At 32.5% G+C, this 22,102-nt stretch overlaps 2 protein-coding genes across 3 annotated transcripts in view; one reads left to right on the top strand and one right to left on the bottom strand.

Annotated features, from left to right (window-relative positions):
• LOC134832114 (teneurin-m) overlaps window positions 1-17,183 on the top strand; it is a 148,079-nt gene extending 130,896 nt beyond the window's left edge. The window contains exons 4-14 of one of the 2 annotated variants that reach the window (XM_063846018.1): window positions 1,091-1,330; window positions 3,935-4,215; window positions 4,295-4,511; window positions 5,087-5,281; window positions 5,623-6,034; window positions 6,100-6,233; window positions 6,299-6,506; window positions 9,014-9,040; window positions 10,366-12,773; window positions 13,516-15,941; window positions 16,011-17,183. In XM_063846018.1, coding sequence (XP_063702088.1) covers window positions 1,091-1,330; window positions 3,935-4,215; window positions 4,295-4,511; window positions 5,087-5,281; window positions 5,623-6,034; window positions 6,100-6,233; window positions 6,299-6,506; window positions 9,014-9,040; window positions 10,366-12,773; window positions 13,516-15,941; window positions 16,011-16,772 — 7,310 coding nt within the window. In that variant the 3' untranslated portion in view covers window positions 16,773-17,183. The remainder of the gene's footprint in view (window positions 1-1,090; window positions 1,331-3,934; window positions 4,216-4,294; window positions 4,512-5,086; window positions 5,282-5,622; window positions 6,035-6,099; window positions 6,234-6,298; window positions 6,507-9,013; window positions 9,041-10,365; window positions 12,774-13,515; window positions 15,942-16,010) is intronic. The other variant, XM_063846026.1, reaches the window with a different exon arrangement.
• A 2,390-nt stretch (window positions 17,184-19,573) lies between these two features.
• LOC134832259 (uncharacterized) lies at window positions 19,574-21,558 on the bottom strand. Its single transcript, XM_063846248.1, has 2 exons — window positions 20,595-21,558; window positions 19,574-19,650 (listed from the first exon to the last, which is right to left on the bottom strand). Exons 1-2 carry the CDS (start codon window positions 21,402-21,404, stop codon window positions 19,606-19,608), a joined length of 855 nt encoding a protein of 284 aa, XP_063702318.1. The 5' UTR covers window positions 21,405-21,558; the 3' UTR covers window positions 19,574-19,605.
• Between the last annotated feature and the right edge of the window lie 544 nt (window positions 21,559-22,102).

Here is a 22,102-nt window from a genome sequence, read left to right as displayed (position 1 = left end):
TTTTTTTCGAATTCAAATTTATTCAGTTTTCAATTATTTTTAGTTAGTTTTTTTAAAATTTTTTTAAATAAATAATAAATTTTTAATATTTTTTTTAAAGATCAAAAAAGTAAAAAATTAAATGTCAATTCAAAAAATTTGAAAATCGCTTTGTTGCTAATTCAAACTGAACGAAAATTTGAGAATCGCTTTTTCACTTATTCAAATCTATTTTTTAAATTTAAATTATTATTATTTTTCAATTTTTTTTATTTAATATTTATTGAAATTTATCAATGAATTTTAGTTAAAATTAAAAATTGATTTTTCACTGATTCAAATTTAAAAATAAATGTAATTCAATAACCAAATTTGAATTATTTATATTATATTATTTTTTAATGAAATTGAGATAAAAAAAAAATTAAAAAAGTAGGTATATTGTCAAATTAAAATATGAGTTTTTTTTTAATTTTCAATTAAAATTTTAATTATTTTAGTTTTTATTAAAATTTTTAAATGAATCTTAGTTGAAAAACTGAAGAAATTCTTAAATGTCAGTTCAAAAAATGACAGTTGTAAAATTTGAAAATCGCTTTTTCGTTAATTCAAATTTAAATATCAGCAGCATTTCAATATAAATTTTCCTTATTTCACCTTTCGTCAACAAATTCTACGTCGTCGTCGTCTTCTGTGCAAAGTTAGCCCTAAAGATATCAAACAAAATTTTATTATACTCTAATGACGACGATGATAATAATAATGATATCTTTAGAAATGGCAGCAACGACAAGCTCTATGGTTAGAAGCAAACAACCTCAGCTTTGACGACCATAAACATGATGATGATAATGATGCTGTTTGCTGCAATCTTATAAAGAAGACAAATGTCTACTTTGCTTGCTCTTTGCATCTTCCTTCGAAAATTTTGTAAGACGTTGTTTTGCAACAAGCAAAAGTATTTTAATAAGCTTAAGTTGTAATTGATGAGGATGACATAAATATTCATTTAATGTCGACTTATAAACAGAAGAACGAACGACGACGACGACGAAGTTGACCAGACCATTGCGGAGATTTAATTTAATTTTTTTTTTCTCTTTTCTTGCAGCATCCAATGTTCTTAGTTGGTCAAATCAATGTACAGTTCTAGTCGATGAAAAGGCTGAATTCCAGACAGCCAAAAGCGTTGCGAGTAATAATAAGACAAATCGTCCAAGGCCAACCACAATAATATCATCAGCATCGTCGACGTCACCGTCGGCAGCGTCGCCTGTCGTGGCGCAAGATGAGGCGCCAAGCATTCAGCAGCCCGCCACAAATCCCAGTAGTAGTTCAAAAGATGTCGGAGGTAAGAAAACGCGCAAAAGTCGTAGTTTAGATGCCGCTATGGAGCATGAAAAAGTAGTTGGTGTGGGTTTTAATAACTTTTTACACGAAATTACTCTGCATGGTAATATTTCTAGCACGCCAATCACTAATAATACAGACCAAAATTTTACTTTGACACAAATTTCCGCCACAAATCACACAATTTTGCAAGTTCTCCGGGAATCAGGTAGCAGCAAATTAACAATTTTGTGCCATGACAATCGTCAAAATGCGTCCGAAATTGAGGAGGAGGCAACAGATGTCGATGGTAATGACGATTTGATTGAACAAGACACACTAATTGGTGACGCTAGCACCGAAAGTAGCACTTCGGCAAGGACCATTATTGAAAATGATTTAATAGCTACGGGTGAAAATAATGGAAACACTAATCAAAGATTGATGGGAAAGCATACCAAGCGTCACAGTGGGGAAAATTTACACATGTCGTCAAATGATCCAACATTAATTGCATATAATGATCCCGAAAATGTCGAATTTGTAAGTCTTGATGACAAATTGCCATCCGAATCGAACCAGGTACCTGTTATGGTGTCTCCAATTGTTGAGCCAACGGGTGTTCCGCACTACGTAGTGCACGATGCCGCAACAAATGCCAAGGAAAAATTCCAAAAAGAAGTCGGACCGAGGATTCTTGTGAACGTTTCGATTGCCACAGATCACGGAAGCGGGACTCAAACGCATGCCGTGTACATGTTGCATGTGATGGTTCCGGCAGGTGTCGATTTGAATCCTAAAAAGAAAGAAAAAGACGACAACGAAAAGGAACAACGCGACAATTTTGCGCCGGAAAGTTTGCTCATGCGACCCGTTGAGTACGTCAAATATCCGAAAGACAAACAGCGCCCAGCTACACCTGATTCCGCAATTAATGAAGTTATTTTTGATGCGGATGACGACAAGAACAACGTCGCCTACAAAGGTGATCCATTTTCAATTAAGACGAAAACGAGGAAACAACCCACAAAAACAACGTCTCATTCCACGTTGTTAGACGTTTCCATTGACGACAACCATGAGGATGATGATGATAAGAAATTAGAAGAAGAAGAAGCAAAAAAAGTTGATGATGGCAAAAAAATGCCACAGAAAAATAAAAATACAATGTTGTCAAATTCCAATGACAATGACGATAAGACAATGGTCGCTAATGGTAACGAAAATAACAACCACACTCCTCTGGATAAGCAATTCGCAAGCGATACGGCAGATGACGAGGAGGTGACACAAACAACAATTTTATCTTCGACATCTTCGTTATTTGATGAAGATACAATCGATACCGGAGAAGCAGCAGAAGATAACAATGCGACACAAATAATGGGGGGTGGTAGCTCGGGTTGTAATCACACAATTCCTTACGTACTCATTTTGGAAGGTGAGGGAAAAATTACTAAAGGCGCTCCAAATGAAACTAAAGAATTATTAAAAAAAATAAATAAAAATAGGAAAAATACAGAAAAAATTAAATTCGATTTAAATAAGAATTTTGGTAAAAAAAAATACTATTTTTTATTTTTAATTTTCAGAAACAATATTTATTTAATTTTTTTTAATTTTTAATTTATTTTAATATTTTTTTTTATTTTTCAAATTATTTTATTTTTTATTCCAATGATTTTTTAATTTTTTATAAAAATATGTTCAAATGTTCATTAAACATATTTAAAAAAATAAAATATTATTTTTTTGTTATAATTATCAATTAAAAGCTTTTGAGTCAAGTGAAAAAGATTTATTACCAATTAATTATTTTAATATATTTTTAAATTTCCAAAAACACATTTTTCTTCAATCCAATAATTTTTTAAAAATTTTATTGTCTGGATTTTATATAAAAAAATTAATAATTTATTTTAAATTAAATTTATAACTTATTTAGAAATCATTTTTGAATTTATTTTTTATTTTTAAAGAATTTAAATAAATATTATTGAGTTTCAATTGAAGCGGCATAACAACGAAAAATAAACGCTTTTTATCCCAAACCCCAACAAAAATCATAAAATTTCCTCATCTGATGATAAATAATCACCAACGTTGTCAATTTTCGCAACGAAAACCACAAAACAGTCATTCATCTTTCCTTGCATGAAGAACGCATAAGCCAATCACTTCATTTTCCATCGAAAACTAACATCGGTATCAAAATATCATCCCAGAATCGAGAGAGAGACACAAATCTCGTTTGTTTAAAATTAACTATTACTTTTTTCCCGTACTCGAAAGGCAAGACTAACAGAGACGCATGCAGCCGAGAACGTAATGGAAACGACACTAATTCGCTCATTTCACCATCAATTAATGCTTGTAAAATAATAATAAACAATGGCATGTGTGTGTTGTGAAGCTTAGACGACTTGTATATATGAGGGAAAAAAATTTTTTTTTTTGTCTATTAATGGATCTCTAAATCTATCTAGTCGAGAGATCGGGTGCAATTAGTGTCAAGTGAGGTTGAATGAGATTATTTTTAATTAAGGAGTTAAATTTAGATGCATGTGACTAACCTGCGACTTGAATTTTGAAAAAAAATCTAAACAAATTTATTTTTTTTCGTTAGGTGCTCGCACATTCCCGGCACGTAGCTTTCCACCCGATGGAACGACCTTTAGCCAAATAACGTTAGGACAAAAGCTCACCAAGGAAATACCACCGTACAGCTACTGGAACATGCAATTCTACCAATCGGAGCCGGCATACGTTAAATTCGATTATAATATTCCGCGGGGTGCATCGATCGGTGTGTATGCGCGTCGAAATGCGCTTCCCACACACACGCAGTACCACTTTAAGGAAGTTTTGAGCGGCTTTAATGTTCGTACCACACGAGCAACGACACATGTAAGATTTTTCTTTTTTTCTGAGAATGTGTCAATTATTTATATAATGACATAAACTTTTTCCACACACACACACACAGCCATCAATAAGACGTGAGGTAACGCGCTACATGGAATCGGGACATTGGTTTATGTCACTTTACAATGACGACGGTGACTCTCAGGAGATTACCTTTTATGCCGTTGTTGCGGAAGACATGACCCAAAATTGTCCAAATGGATGTTCAGGCAACGGTCAATGCTTGTTGGGACACTGCCAATGTAATCCTGGCTTTGGCGGAGATGATTGCAGTGAAAGTAAGTTTTTAGATTTATTTTTTTTAGACTTTTTAAAGTTTATTTTGAACTTTTTGTCCTAAAAAATTTTTCAAAAAATAGTTTTTTTTAAATAAATATTTAAAAATTTTTTATAGATCGAAAAATCTTTTTAAAAAATTAATAAATTTTAATATTTTTTAAAATAATTTAATATTTTTGTTGATTTTTTTTTAAAGATAAATTGAAATTTTATAAATAAAAATTTATTTCAGAATTAAATTTTATCCAAAATAAACTAATTTAAATTTTTTAAAATAAATTATTAAATTTAATATTTTAAAAAAATCATAAAAATATTTAACTGTCAAAAAATATGGCTAGGAAAGTATTTAAAAAATATAATTTTAGTAGAAAAAAAATTTAAATAATTTTATTTTAATTTCTTGCAAAATTCAATTTTAGTAGAAAATAAGTTTTTTAATTTTTTTTTTAATTTTTTGCAAAATTACGAAAAAAATTTAAAGTACCATGAATTTTTTTTTTTTGTCAAAATAAATATAAAAAAAAAATAAAAATTTAGATTAAAAAAAAAATCTAATGATAAATTTTTTTAGGCGTTTGTCCAGTTCTCTGCTCGCAAAAGGGCGAATATATCAACGGCGAGTGCCAATGCAACCCTGGATGGAAAGGAAAAGAATGTCAATTACGACACGACGAATGCGAAGTGCCAGACTGCAATGGGCACGGGCATTGTGTAACGGGAAAATGCTCTTGCGTACGCGGCTACAAAGGAAAATTCTGTGAAGAAGGTAAGCAGCACCAGTTTTCATATCATTAAAATTCCTCTTTTGAAATTTTCCTTGAGTATTCCGAAAATGAATGAGGAGAGAGAAAAAAATGAACACACAAAAGAAAGAGTAATTAAAAATATTTCATTTTTCCCTCTTTTGTTTCATTTTTCTTTTTTTGCCCAAGTTTTCGCACAAATGTGGCCAAATGCGCTTTTCTCTCGAGCCTCACTTTAATTTATGGCTTTCAGGAATTTTTGTAATTCATTTTTAATTTATTTACATCCAGATGTGTAACTTAATGAGTTACAACTCGAGCAAGATTTTAATTTTTTTTTCTTTTTGAATTCTTTTTTTTTTAGTTGATTGTCCTCATCCCACATGCAACGGTCACGGATTCTGTGCCGATGGCACTTGCATCTGCAAAAAAGGCTGGAAAGGCGTTGATTGTGGCACAATGGATCAAGATGCGCTTCAATGCTTACCGGATTGCTCGGGACATGGCACTTTTGAACTCGATACGCAGTCATGCATTTGCGAACCCAAGTGGAGTGGCGACGATTGCTCGAAGGAATTATGCGATCTCGATTGCGGATCTCATGGAAGTTGCGTCGGTGAGACATGCAGCTGCGACGAAGGATGGGGCGGCGAATTTTGCAACACGAAATTGTGCGATCCGAGATGCAATGAGCACGGACAATGCAAGAACGGAACGTGCTTGTGTGTTTCGGGATGGAATGGCAAACATTGTACCATCGAAGGATGTCCCGGAGGGTGAGTTAAATTTTTTTTTTGTAATTTTATGGCTGAGAAAATGTAATAAAAATTGTTTATTGCAGTTGCAACGGTCACGGTCAATGCCGTGTTAGCGGAGAAGGTCAATGGGAATGTCGTTGCTATGAGGGATGGGATGGCGCTCAATGCGGTGTCCAACTCGAAGTTAACTGCGGTGACAACAAAGATAATGACAAAGGTAAATATTGATCTTTTAAATAATTTTTTTTAAAAAAATTAATAAAAAATATTTTTTTTTCTTAGATGGTTTAATCGATTGCGAAGACCCCGAATGCTGCGGTTCTCACGCTTGTCGCACAAGTCAACTTTGCGTATCTGCTCCACGTCCTGCTGACGTTCTCTTACGTAAACAACCCCAAGCCGTGACCGCTTCCTTCTTCGAACGCATGAAATTCTTGATTGACGAAGGCAGTTTGCAAAATTACGCCAAAATGGAAACCTTTAACGAAAGGTAAGAAAATCCCTCTTAATTTTTTAAGATGATTATGTGTAAAATTTTTGACCAAACACAATCATCGTTCTCTGTCATCATTAACACACACAAAAAAAAAATTATTTTTACCCAAATTTAAAATCCTTCGTCATCATCATGATATTTATTTTTTACAAAACACACGAAAAATATACAATAGAACGGACAATAATTTTATGCAGCATAAAATAGTAATTAATTACACACTACTACAACTTTACAAAACTTGATATAATTAACTTTTATTAGAATCTGCCGTTATTGTTTTATAAAAAGCTCGGCCTTTTTCTCTATATACAGAATGAAAATCACCGAGCGAACGGACAATATTTAAAATTTTGCAAAATTTTCATTGTTTACAACAATTTTCGTTACCTATAGATACGAAAAATTTTTCATTATAAGCTATTTTCCATGTGAGTGACTAAATTTAATTTCATTTTACAACGAAACGAGATAGAAACTATGGCAACAATAAACCACGAGAAGTATTATGAAAAACTATTTGTCAATAACCCTTCATATATATTTATTTTTCCACGAACTATTTTAATAATAATTACATGATATAAAGGATTATTTCGAAGAAAAGCCTCTTTTGGAGAATATTAAAATCTAATAATCCGTAATTAAAAATTAATCACATTATTTACAGATTAATGAGTTTGTCGATTATTCCGCTTCTATTGTATATAACATATATATATTTTAATTTTTTTATACATATTATACATAAATATACATGTTCTCACGCTACTCTTATAATTTATCCTAAAAACAAAAAATCCTACTATTTTGTTTTGTTTCCGAACCAATGTTATATTTATTATAAAATATGTGTTTAATTAAAATTTTTGTATAGATTTTGTTTTTGTACTACAAATAAATACAAAAATAGTATAATTTTCAAATATCATCGATTAATCATCAATTAAAAAAAAAAATTACCAGCAAACGTACAAAAATTTTTATTTAATTATATTTTTAATTTATTATGTTGTGCCCCCGTCTATTTATATATTATATCCCTGCTAATTGCCATTTGTTTTAAATGTTTTCTGCATATTATTATATTATATTAAAATATAATAAAATACAATACCATTCAACTTTCCTATAAATTTAATAAATGAAAGAATATAAAAACTGTGTACAATTTATATTTATTATTATTATCATAAAACATATTTTGTCCTTTTATATATGTTGTTTGGCACACATGTATAACATCATATATAAATGGACAACCATGACAATAATAATAATAAATTAAGTTGGTAATCAACACAAAATTTTTAATGTCTACCAAATTATAGCATAATGATAATATATTATATTAATATCGATTTTATTTAAATAATTGAGTACTTTTGGGCGCGAAATAGCAAAGAAAAGAATTAGAACATATAATTATAAAAAAATAAATAACAGAAAAAAGAGAATTAAATAACAATTTGTCATAAAATTAAATTTTAATCATTAACATATGTTGCGTATAATTAAAAATTCATAATATATAAAAAAAAAAAAAATAGTAAAAAAAACGTGTCAAAATATTCTCATGAAATAAAAAAATAATTTCTCTCGTATGATAATAACATTATTACCGAGTCTCGTCACATCTATAATTACAATTGACACAACAAATGCGCATCAAAATGACCAAATATAACATATTATTATTTAATAATAATCATGTAAATGTTATATAACACTATTATTAAAGATTTAATGTGTATCATTAGCACAGGAACGTCGTTATTTGTTGCGCTGCCAGAATTCTAGCGTGTCAATTTTTTGTTATATTTAATGCATATTCTCTCATTTTTTCTGTTATTATTATTATTCAGCATATAATAACAAACAAAACGATGTTTTTATATTATCATTAGTTGTTATGTACACATTTCCTCCGAAGAGAGTGGTCAGGGAAATATTTGAATAATTGATTATAGGGCTCCCTTCGACGAAAATTATAACATGTTTTTAATGTCAATATGATGATGACTTTATCAGGAATTCCGTCAGTCTCCGAAAGCCATCTAAAAATTAAAATATCATTAAAAAAAATCGAAACACAAACACACACAAGTAAAAATCTTGAGGCTATGGTAGAAAATTTAAATTAATACTTACACAGTAGTGGGCTACTTAATAATTAATAGGGTGATGTTTGCACAAATTTGTATCTCGTGAGATAATTTTTATGCACAATCTTAAATCATTCATTAAAATATGGCTGTTTCTTCTTAACATAACTAACAATCCAGTTAAATTTCTCTTAGTTTTTAATTTTTTTTTCTTTTCCTTCCTTAAAGTAATTTAAAATTAATTAAAAATAAGTAAAAATATTGCAAATAATTTTCTAACACGAACCCTTTTTGCTTTTTTCCTTTTCTTTCTTTCTTCTAAAAAAAAAATCAAACCAAAAAATAACAAACTAAAATCTAACCGTATCATAAATTGTATAACACACGTAACTGCAGCGTCTTTTGGATGCATTTTAATGCAAGGTAAGCTAACAGACTAACCAACAAAAAAAAATCAGTAAAATTCAGTTGTTTGAAAGTAATTTTCAGTTTTTTTTTCTAAGTAATGATGAATGCAAAGTTTTTTAAAAGTACACCACTCACAAACCACGGCTTTCTTTCTCTTTTTCTCTCTCACAAAAAAAAATCACACACACAAAAAAAGTTTTAAATTTTTAGTTTAAAAAAAAAATCGCTTCTTATTTCAATTGTAAAGAATTTTCCTTGCTTGTCGCTTGAATTTCACCTCAACTTTTAAAAAAAACACGCGCTACTTGAGCTTCGCTGTAATTTCGCACTTTTGACAAGTCAAAGGAGTAAAAAAAATTTTTCCACTCAACATCCTGTAATAATCGAAGATTAAAAAAAAAATTATCAACAATGGCTCAAAAATGTCCATTTATCTGAAAAATTGAAAATTTGGTCCGTTGACAACAAAAGCTGCCAAAAAAGTTAACGCATCATGTGAGCTTTTGTGTAAAATCCAGACAAAAAAAAAATAAATGAATTGACTCCAATATGCTTGAAATATTTTTTTTTGCAAGTCCTCGATACATATTCAAATTAATTGGAATTTAATAGGTTTTTTTTTCACGTCAGAAATGTATGTGTCAGCGTCAATCATCTCCACTCGTGTGACAGTAGACACGAATCATGATAATTTGCCGTAAAATAAAAAATAAAATTTATAAAACTTAATCCGAACAACGAAATTTGAGTCTCGACAAAAAGAGAGAATTTTACAATTGAAATAAGTTAATTGCATGCCAATTTGATATTTTTCCAATATTTTAACACACATACACACGTACATCCCGTTTCCCTCCAACCATATGTTTTTTGTGTCCAAACTGAAAAAAAGAGAAAAAAGATTAAATGTATTAAAAAAATTTTCCAGCAAAAATTTATAAATACATGCCGATTTTCCTCTGTTTGTAACGACTCATGTGACGTGTGAATCTATTATTTATTTATATTCTGTCCATTAATTTTTTTTTTACTTTTTCTGTGTTAACATTAGTGTTTGTCGTAAATGTGCATTTAATGTAGTAGTTGTCCTTTGTGAAAATTTTATGTGTTTAAATTTTTATTTTATTTTTGTAGTGTTTTTGTAGAATTTTTAACAATTTTAATTTTTCACGAATATCACGGCTTTCGATTTTTTATGAAAATTTCGTCATTAATTGAGGGCCTTTGACGATAAATTTAAAGAATTTTAGTAGATTTTTCCTTTTTTTGTAGAAAATTTTAATTATTTTAAATTTTTCTTTGAAATAAATTCTAATAATTTTTTTTCTCTTACCCAATAGTCGTTCTGCCGTTATCCGTGGACGAGTTTTGACATCGCAAGGCATGGGACTCGTTGGCGTTCGTGTCAGCACATCAACTCCCCTGGAGGGCTTCACCTTAACACGTGACGACGGTTGGTTTGATCTCATGGTGAACGGAGGCGGCGCCGTAACTCTCCAATTTGGACGTTCTCCGTTCCGCCCGCAAGTTCGCGTCATCCAGGTGCCATGGAACGAAGTTGTCATCATCGATACGGTCATCATGTCAACGAGCGAAGACAAAAATTTGGGTGCCAAAGCAGGTGCTTGCTTATCACACGATTATGACGTCATGAAACCCGTCGTTTTGGCGACATGGAAACACGGCTTCCAAGGCGCTTGTCCCGATCGCAGTGCAATTCTCGCCGAATCGCAAGTCGTACAAGAATCCATTCAAATTCCCGGCACCGGATTGAATCTCGTGTATCACAGTTCACGTGCTGCGGGGTATTTGTCGACGATCAAGTTGCAACTCACACCTGACGTTATTTCGGAGTCGTTGAAACTCATTCATTTGCGGATCACCATCGAAGGCATCTTGTTCGAAAGAACTTTTGAAGCAGATCCCGGAATTAAATTCACCTACGCCTGGAATCGGTACAACATTTATCGGCAACGTGTTTATGGCGTAACGACAGCTGTTGTGAAAGTCGGTTATGAGTACACGGATTGCAAAGATATCATCTGGGACGTGCAAACAACGAAGCTCAGTGGGCATGACATGACAATTTCCGAAGTTGGCGGATGGAATTTGGATATTCATCATCGTTACAATTTCCACGAAGGCATTTTGCAAAAGGGCGATGGCTCAAACATTTATTTGAAGCAAAAACCACGAGTTATTTTGACGACAATGGGCGACGGGCATCAACGAGCGCTGGATTGTGCGGATTGCAATGGCATGGCGACGAAACAAAAATTATTGGCGCCAGTTGCGTTAGCAGCATCGCCCGATGGCAGCATTTATGTGGGTGATTTTAACTACATCCGCAAAATTTTGACTGATGGAACTGTGAAAACTGTTGTAAAATTGAATGCGACACGTGTTTCGTACCGTTATCACATGGCATTGAGTCCTCTCGATGGTACTTTGTACATTTCGGATCCGGAATCGCATCAAATTATCAAAGTCAAGAACAAGGACGACTTTTCCGACCCAGAACGCAATTGGGAACCGGTTGTTGGTGCAGGCGAACGTTGTCTTCCGGGTGACGATCAAAATTGCGGTGACGGCGGATTGGCGCGCGATGCAAAACTCGCTTATCCCAAAGGTGTTGCCATCTCGTCGGACAATATTTTGTATTTTGCTGACGGCACAAACATTCGCATGGTCGATCGTGATGGCATTGTATCGACTCTCATTGGAAATCACATGCACAAGGCACATTGGAAGCCAATTCCGTGCGAAGGAACATTAAAAATTGAAGAAATGCACTTGAGATGGCCCACAGAACTCGCAATTGATCCACTTGACGACACTTTGCACATCATCGACGATCATATGATCTTACGTGTCGTTCCCGATGGTCGTGTTCGAGTTGTTGCAGGTCGCCCCTTGCACTGCGCCTCCTCTACGGGAACTTACGAGACAGATTTGGCAGCTCATGCTACACTTGTCATGCCACAAAGTATCAGTTTTGGTCCCAATGGCGATTTGTATGTGGCTGAAAGTGACTCGCAACGCATCAATCGTGTTCGAGTAATCGGTTCCGACGGAAAAATCTCACTTTATGCTGGAGCCGAGTCCAAATGCAATTGTTTGGAGCGTGGATGCGATTGTTACGATGCCGAACAACATTTGGCTATCAGTGCAAAATTCAATACAATCTCAGCTCTTGCCGTTACTCCCGATGGACATGTTCATATCGCTGATCAAGCAAATTATCGAATTCGTTCAGTCATTTCGAGCCTTCCAGAAGCTGGATCATCCAAGGAATACGAGATTTATGCGCCAAATGCTCAAGAAATTTACGTTTTTAATCGTTTTGGACAACATATCGCCACGAAGAATATCTTGACCGGAGAAACGACTTATACTTTTACGTACAACGTCAATACCTCAAACGGGCGTTTAAGCACTGTCACTGATGCCGCTGGAAATAAAGTCTTCTTGTTGCGCGATTACACGTACCAAGTCAATTCTATTGAGAATACAAAGGGACAAAAATGTCGTCTCCGCATGACTCGAACCAAGATGTTGCGAGAATTAAGTACGCCCGATAATTACAACGTCACTTTCGATTATAACGGACCTTCGGGATTGTTAAAGACGAAATTAGATTCAACTGGACGTTCGTATGTTTATAATTACGATGAATTTGGAAGACTTACCTCTGCGGTGACTCCTACTGGAAAAGTTATTGACTTGAGTTTCGATCTCAGTATCAAAGGTGAGTATTAAAATAAATATTTTTAGATGAAAATTTTTGAATATTTTGACATTATTTTAACTTTGAAAAAATCAGGGAAAATATTTAAAAATTAGACAAAAAAGAAATTTTATTTATTTATTTTTTTTTAACAAAAAACTTATGAAAAATGGAAATTTACAATTCATTTTGATTTTATAATTTTTTTTTTTTTTTGTGAAAATTTTATAAAATTTTTTTATCAAAATTTTTAATTTTTTTTCATAAAAAATTTTTAAAATTATTTTTTTTTTTTTTTAATTTTTTTTAAATTTTTTTTTTTAATTTTTTTAAAATTTTTTTAAATTTTTTTCAAAATTTTTTTAAAAAATTAAATTTTTTTCATAAAAATTTTTAAAAATTATTTTATAATTCACGTAATGTAAAGCAAATTTTTGAAAAAATTGCATTTTTTTCTACTTGAAAATTAAAATGAAGTTTTAAATTACATTTTCTTAGACTTTAACTTAAAACTTTGTAAATATCTTTAAAAAATTAATTTTCAACACTCAACAATTTACAGTCAAAAATAATTTTAAAAAAATTTATGAAAAATTGAATTTTTTGAATTTTTTAAGATTTTATATTAGTAAAAAATTTAAGAATGTCAAAAATTTTTATTTTTTAATTTTTTTTCTCGTCAAAATCCAAATTAAATAAATAGACGAAATAAATTAAATTAAATCGCCCAAAATTAAATAAAAATTCTTCTTTTTTTTCACAGGAGCCACGATTAAAGTAACCGAAAACTCCCAAAAGGAAGTCTCAATGTTGATTCAAGGCTCAAGTGTCATCACAAAAGTAGGCGAAGCTGCTACCAAAGTCACAGTTCTTCCGGATGGCGCAACCACATCTGTCTCTCCATGGGGCACAACTGTCGCTGTCGATACCGTTCCTTACAGCATCTTGGCTGACATCGATCCTCTCTTGGCAGAAAGTTATCCAGTACCCGCCAAACAACGCACCGAAATTTCCGGCGATCTCGCAAACCGCGTTGAATGGAAATATTTCGTGCGTCGTCAACAAGGCAAGGGTCGCAATGCTCGTCCTGTTGCTCATGTCGGTCGTAAATTGAGAGTCAATGGCGAAAACTTACTTACCTTGGAATACGACAAAGATTCCGCTTCGGTGACAGTTTTCGTTGACGATAAGACCGAATTGTTGAATGTCACTTACGACAAGAGTGCTCGTCCCACATCCTACAGACCACAAGCAGGCGAATATGCGATAGTTGATTTGGAATACGATCGCTTCGGACGCATGACTTCGTGGAAATGGGGCGATTTGACGGAACTTTATACTTTTGATCGTGCCGGAAGACTGCATGAAATCAAATATGGCGACGGAAGTTCAATTGTTTATGCATTTAAGGACATGTTCAGTAGTTTACCGTTGAAAGTAACGACCCCACGTCGTTCGGATTACTTGTTGCAATACGACGATGCCGGCGCATTACAATCTCTAACAACGCCTCGAGGACATATTCACGCATTTTCGTTGCAAACCTCCCTTGGTTTCTTCAAATATCAGTATTTCTCGCCCATCAACCGTCATCCATTTGAAATTTTGTACAACGACGAAGGCAAAATCCTCGCTAAAATCCATCCTCATCAATCGGGCAAAGTTGCTTTTGTCTACGACAATGCAGGACGCCTCGAAACTATTCTCGCTGGCTTGTCTTCGACTCATTACAGCTACCAAGAGAGCACAAGTTTGATCAAGAGTGTCGAAGTACTTGAGCCCGGCTTCGAATTACGGCGCGAATTCAAATATCACGCAGGAGTATTGAAAGACGAAAAGCTCAAATTCGGTTCAAAGAACTCTTTGGCCTCCGCACATTACAAATATCAGTACGACGGAAATGCCCGCTTGAGTGCCGTTGAAATGGAAATCGATGGCAAAGACCTTCCGCTCTTCCGTTACAAATATGGACAAAATTTGGGAACATTGGATGCCATTAGCGACTTGAAAATCACGCGAAACGCCTTTAATCGTACCGTTATTCAAGACGCGAGCAAACAATATTTCACAATAACCGATTTCGATGAACATGGTCGCGTTAAGAGTGTTCTCATCAATATTAAGAGCTTCGATGTTTACCGCTTGGAACTCGAATATGACCTAAGAAATCGCATTAAGACCCATAAAACGATGATTGGTCGTGTCACGTCGCTGGATAAGGTGAATTACAATGCTGATGGGCATGTAATGGAAGTTGTCGGCAGTAATAATTGGAAATATTTGTACGATGAGAACGGAAATACGGTCAGCATCATGGAACAAGGCGACAAAACGAATCTCGGATATGATACGGGCGATCGCGTTATCCAAGTTGGCGATGTCGAGTTCAATAGTTATGATGCACGTGGTTATGTGGTGCGTCGTGGCGAACAAAAATACCGTTACAACAACCGAGGACAGCTAATTCATGCATTTGAACGTGACAAGTTCCAAACTTGGTATTTCTATGACGACAGAGATCGTTTGGTAGCGACGCACGATGAAAAAGGAAATGTCACACAATTTTTCTATGCAAATGTTAATGCACCGCATCTCGTTACGCACATCCATTATCCCAAAACTTCGAGAACTTTCAAATATTTGTACGATGATCGCGATTATCTGGTTGCCGTTGAGACAAATGAACAACGTTTCTATGCGGCAGTCGATCAAAATGGCTCTCCATTGGCGTTCTTTGACATCAATGGCAACATCGTGAAGGAAATTCGTCGTACGCCATTCGGAAAAATGATCAAGGACTCGAATCCAGACTTCTTTGTGCCCGTCGATTTCCATGGAGGACTTCTCGATCCGAACACAAAGTTAATTTACGTGGAGAAACGTTTGTACGATCCGACAGTTGGACAATGGATGACGCCATCATGGGAGCAATTGGCAACGGAAATGAGTCTTCCCACGGATGTTTTCATCTATCGGTTCCACAATAATGATCCCGTCAATCCCAAAGAAAGCATGAAGTACATGAACGACATTGACAGTTGGTTGAAGTTGTTCGGTTATGACTTGAAGAAGATGCAAGGTGCCAAATATACCATGGATCAAGTTCATATTCCGCAAGCGACGATAAAAGCACCGCAATTGGCGCCCGATTTTGGTGTCATGTCGGGTCTTCAGTGCATCGTTGATAAGGTAAGAAGCTGAAAATTTAATTTATTTTGCTTGGTTTGGAAAAAAAAAATTATTTATTTCTTTCCACAGATTGACGAGAAATTCTCTGACTTTGGATTTATCCCCAAACCGTTGTTGAAAATGGAGCCCAAAACACGAAACCTGCTTCCACGTGTCGCTTATCGCAAAGGTGTCTTCGGCGAAGGAGTCTTAATTTCACGCATTGATGGACGAGCTCTCGTTAGTGTTGTTGACGGTTCCAATTCCGTGGTGCAAGATGTCGTTTCATCCGTGTTCAACAACTCCTTCTTCCTGGACTTGCACTTTAGCATTCACGATCAAGACGTTTTCTACTTCGTCAAGGACAACATTCAAAAGTTACGCGACGACAGCGAGGAACTCAAACGTCTCGGCGGTATGTTTAACATCACGACACACGAAATTAACGATCATGCTGGCGCAACGGGCAAAGAATTGCGCTTGCACGGTCCCGATGCAGTTGTCATAATTAAATATGGGGTCGATCCCGAGCAAGAGCGTCACAAGATTTTGAAGCACGCGCATAAACGGGCCGTTGAACGGGCATGGGAACTCGAAAAAGCACTCGTTGCTGCCGGTTTTCAGGGTCGCGGAGACTGGAGTGAGGAGGAAAAGGAGGAACTCGTGTCGCATGGCGACGTTGACGGGTGGGTTGGAGTAGACATTCACAGCATACACAAATATCCGCAGTTGGCGGATGACCCGGGCAATGTCGCCTTTCAACGAGACTCGAAACGCAAACGACGAAAGAGCGGGAATAGTCATACCAAATCGTTTCGGACTGCGGTACGGACCAACAGACGGTCTTCATGAATAATCAGGGATTATTAAACAAAAAAAAAACAAGACTTTTATATAATTTTTCATTTTGAGTCAAATGAGGATCAAATTCCCTCGTAAAAAATATAAGAAAATGATTGTGATAACAAAGTGAAGCTGTAAGTAAATTGTAGTAGCAACAAATTCGAGACAAAAAAAAAGCGACAACTGACTAAAAAAATCTAAATATGAATTAATTTTAAGGAAATCGGGACGTGACACGACAACGCGACCTTATTTACGTACAAAAGGGTTTCATTCCTCTTTATCTTTCTCACTCACTCTCATTAAATCGTCTTCTCTAACGTAAAAAAAAATTTTTCAAGAACAAGTTAGTGACGAAAAATCAAAGAAATTAAACCACCAAACATGTAAAAATAAAAATTTTGACAACTGTATCAAAAAAAAAATTAAAACGAAAATAATTACCGAAAACACATATTTTATAACAAAAAAAAAATATAAATATAAAATAATTATTAACAAACATAGGAACATAATAAATATTAAAGTAACATAATTTTCGTGCCATAATTGACACACAATACATGTTGTTAATAAAAATCACACACACACAAAAAGTTACATATGAGAGTTTGTGTAAAAATAAGTAAAACAAAAAATCATAGGAGTCCTTTGTAAAAAAAAATATTAGAAAGTGTTTAACTTTTAATATATATTTAATTAAAAAAAATAAAAGAAATTATTATTATTAATTAAATTAAAGAGGAGATGCAAGTCCTGATTTAATACGAAAAACTATAAGAAAAAAATCTTAAATCATCCTTCGGCTGTAGATATTTCTTATTTCAATATAAGATAAAAAAAATTAATCAGAACCGCGTGTAATAAAGATAATTATGAAAACAAACCAGTTAGCGGTAGCGAAATATAGTAAAGTAAAAAAAGTACCTAGAAACCAACTCAAAAAGCATTTCTCTTGTGCATTGAGAAAAAAATGGTGACTGGACTGAAAAATACTCAAAAATAGTGAAAATAATAGCCGTAATTACGTACATGTAATAGAAAAATTGCTTTGAAATCTGTTTTCTGTTTCAATTTAATTATTTTTCTTCTTTTTCCTTAATTTTTTGGAAAATTGTAATGAAATGAAATGAAAAGGTTCAAGACACGTGGTAATAAAATGTTAGACAACTCTCAATAATAAAATAGTTTAAATAGAAAAAAAAACACGGAAAATACACACACACAATAAAAAATATATCAATAGACTATAAAACATTAAAAATAAAATAGACGTGTTCACAATAAAAAAAAAATAAACTTAATAGTGTTTCAAAACAAAGAATGTCTGTAAAAAAAATAAATTTTAATAAAAAAAATAATAATTTTTCTAAGAAAAAAATATTTTCCGACAACAAAAAATGACAAAAGATTTTCTACTCGTACATAAAATTAAAACCTATTCTTCTTGGCTTCTATACAGGGTAAAAAATATTTGTAATAGAAAACAAAACATACAACATATATACGACTAAATAAACTTTAAAAAAATATCCCAAAAAATACAATAAATACCTAATCTATAAAAAAAATTAATGGAAACACAAAGTAGAGTAGAGAGAGAGAAAAAACAATAATAAAAAATAATCTTGTACAAAAATGCACGTAAATATCATAAACACTTCCGATAAATTAAAAAAAAAGTTGTTATCTGGCAAGGTCTCATGAATGTCTGTTTTGTCCTTTTTGTTTCAAAAGGTGTTACAACGACTCTAAATATTACTTACAAAACACAGAAAACTCACTCAATATTAAAAGCAATACTATAACTTTACTTATATTTGTTAACTGTTTGTTACGAAACAAGTCGTCTGTAAATATATTCTCATTACTTCTCGCTGTAGAGGTCAAGCTTTATAGAATCTCCAAGTTACTTTTTTTTATTATATTGCATTTAAATTTTTGCAAAAAAACGGATTTAAAAATCTTCCAATCATTTAAATTTTTTTTTTTGTATATTATTCTCTTATCCTAACTCTGATTATTATATTATATATTATTAAATCAAGACTTTATAAAATTTATTTAATCCTGTATAAAAAAAAACTTGCAATATTATATTATCAAAGAATTAATTATATATTATACATATATTAGAATAAATGTAAACAAAAAATATTTTAATAATAACAAAAAATTACAAAAAATAAGAAATAAAAAATCAAAATTTGTAAAAAATAAATAACAAAACTCGAGTAAACGCTCTCTCAAGTTAAAGTTAGTTAAAATTGTATTGTACTATTTGTAATGTCGTCAATGAAAAGGCTTAAATAAAAAATTGTGTAAATAATAATTTCAATAATAAACATTTAAAATTTGAACTTTAGATTAACAGACCAACAACATCGGTCTCCATACCCCGAAAGAACGCTGAATAGGATTTAAAGTTGAAATTTTTTAAATGTTTATCATTGAAGTTGGTAGAATTTTAAAGTAAACTCCTAATAGAGATATGCATGATGTTGATATTAAAGATAAACAAGAAAAAATGTATAAATAAAAAACGACTCGTTAATGATAAAAATTCGTTATTAAGTAAATTTTTAGCGTTTTAAGGTTTTAGATAAGTCAAAAAAAAAGTATATTAGGTAATAATTTAAATATTATTATTAAGTAATGAAATAATAAATGATAATGGTAAAACAATAATATTACTATGAGAAAAATTGGAAAGAAATTATTATTATAATTATTACTGTAAAAAGGAGATCATAAATAAAAATAATATACTTATGAATAATAATTTTTTGTGTTTTATTTATTTTTATCAAAATATATTTTTTTAATACAATTTTATGAATGGTTAATACAAGACGATGTTGTCCAATTTTTCTTGGCCATGGAATTCCTGAAAATGAGAAAATAAAGGTAAGTTTTATTTATTTTATAAAAGAAATTAGGTGTCAAAGCCATTTTTGTCAAATCTTGCTCCAAATGGATAAAAATTTGTCAGAGGGCTCTAAAATTGCTAATTTAAAAAAAATTTTCTTTGACATAGTTTTGTTTTGAAAACTAAATCAAGAGAAAAACTAAATCAAAAACTATGTCAAAAACTGTGTCAAAGCTCAAAACTGCCAAAAAATTAAAACTGAAAAAAAAATTTTCTTTGACATAGTTTTTTTTTAAAAACTAAATCAAGAGCAAAACTAAATCAAAAACTGTGTCAAAAACTGTGTCAAAGCCATTTTTGTCAAATCTTGCTCCAAATGGATAAAAATTTGTCAGAGGGCTCTAATTTATCATTTTTAATCATTTTACAACTCAAAACTGCTAAAAAATTGAAACTGAAAAAAAAATTTTCTTTGACATAGTTTTTTTTTTTGAAAACTAAATAAAGAGCAAAACTAAATCAAAAACTGTGTTTTTGACAAATCAAAAAAAAATTTGTCTGTGTCAAAGCCATTTTTGTCAAATCTTGCTCCAAATGGATAAAAATTTGTCAGAGGGCTCTAATTTATCATTTTTAATCATTTTACAACTCAAAACTGCTAAAAAATTGAAACTGAAAAAATTTTTTTTCTTTGACATAGTTTTTTTTTGAAAACTAAATCAAGAGCAAAACTAAATCAAAAACTGTGTCAAAGCCATTTTGAAAACTTTTTTAGATTAGATTATTTTTTTAGAAAAATTTTTTAAAATAGTTTTTGGAAAGAAAAAATTAAGTCAAAACGCTTCATAAAAAATCTAGATCAAAGGAATATAAAAAAGAATTTTTCTGTTAAGATTTTTTTTTATTTCTGAAGAAATTGGTCAAAAACTGATTATTTTAGAGAAAATTTCCAAAATACTCACCGTTAATTTATCCGTATTATGTTTGTGAGGCGCAACAAATTCCTTAAACTTCAAGTAAAACTCATACGTTGACAATCCCCGACGACCATCACTCACTTCAACCTCAATTGCCGTATTCTCTTTCAACTCCTTCAACGTCAACGAGTCTCGGTCGAACGTCGTCACAACCTCATACTTGCTATTATTTGTCAATTTCACGTTTCCCACAACCAATTCCCAGCAACTTTCGGCATTCACGTACAACCGCACTTTGTATTCCGTCGGCACGGACCGATCGACATGAACACTCGCGTTACACAGCGACAACGGCAAATGCGTACTCAAGTCCACTTCAATTAAGAAATCGTTCTCAGTGCCATCCACGAAGCCCTTGTACAGCGTCCGATTGAGCATCAACGTTTGCACGACTTGATTTTTGATCTCGAGTGCGCGATACGTTTCATCCTGTTCCGTCGTAATGCTGTTCAAGTCGCCATTTGGCGTGAGGCCCACAATAAAAGGCATCTGGATTTGTTGCAATTCGCGTTCCGTGGTGCCCGGACGATTGATTTGATGGAAGATTTGCTCGATAATTGTGAGATTTGCGACTATTTTGGAAGCATCTCCGGGGAATTTTTGCAATTCAATGTCGCACGAACAAATTTCGGACGTATTTTTTGCCGGATTGTAAGCATTTCGTTTGAGCGAATAGAAATACACGGAGTTGTGATTGTCTTTGAACTTGACCACGGAGTCAGCTGATGATACGCAAACACAACTCACTAATGAGATAATCACAAAAAGTGAAGAAGTCAAGTATTTTGCAAACATTTTTTTTTCGCGATTTGTAGTCGACGAGACGAGAGCTAAGACACTACTGAGCCGAAACCCGTCTCGTATTGCAAATAAAAAGAAGTCTCTCAGTGAATTATACCGTTCGCTGTCGTCATCGTTATTCTGTTCTATTCTTTGCGTTTTTTGTTTGTTTGTTTTCTTGGTGATTATTTTTTTTTCTACCGTATGTGACGCCTCACTTTTGTGCATAATCAGTGTGGCTCAATGTCAAATTAAATAGAAATCAGCGAAAAGGTGCCGAGCAGGGTTGGAAAAACTTTTAAGACTTTTGCTTTAAAATTCTTAGTTTTTACTGAACGGAGCTAAGTTTGAAACTTAAGCAAAATCAAAATCTTAACTTGTTGTTAAGAATTTTTTTTTTGCTTTTTGCTTAAAAATCTTAAGTTTAAGTTAAAGAAAAAAAAACTTGACTTAAGCTTAAGCTTAAAAATAAGTCAACTATTTTTTCACTTTTTGATCGTTTTTTAAAAAAAATGTTTTAATACTTAAAAAATGCAAATTATGTTTTTAATGCATTTGACGTAATGTGACTTAAAATTATCAATTTGAATACTCGGTTGAAAAATTTTTTGCCGTGTGTGTGAGTTTAAGTTGGGCAAATTAATTTTGAGGTTATTTGTACCATGAGGAGTACGAAAATGTTAAATTAGGGGTACAAAATTTTGAAATATATG

This window comes from Culicoides brevitarsis, chromosome 1 (genome assembly GCF_036172545.1).
Source record: "Culicoides brevitarsis isolate CSIRO-B50_1 chromosome 1, AGI_CSIRO_Cbre_v1, whole genome shotgun sequence".
Classification (NCBI taxonomy): domain Eukaryota; kingdom Metazoa; phylum Arthropoda; class Insecta; order Diptera; family Ceratopogonidae; genus Culicoides; species Culicoides brevitarsis.
Note: the sequence above shows the minus strand (reverse complement) of the source record. Positions and strands in the feature narration are given on the sequence as shown.

What these genes read in the sequence shown, in the direction of transcription:
- LOC134832259 (XM_063846248.1), bottom strand. Translation starts at nt 21,404, where the DNA reads ATGTTTGCAAAATACTTGACTTCTTCACTTTTTGTGATTATCTCATTA. An exon ending in ATAATACGGATAAATTAACG is followed by an intron (nt 19,651 to 20,594) that starts GTGAGTATTTTG and finishes TCTCATTTTCAG; the next exon opens with GAATTCCATGGCCAAGAAAA.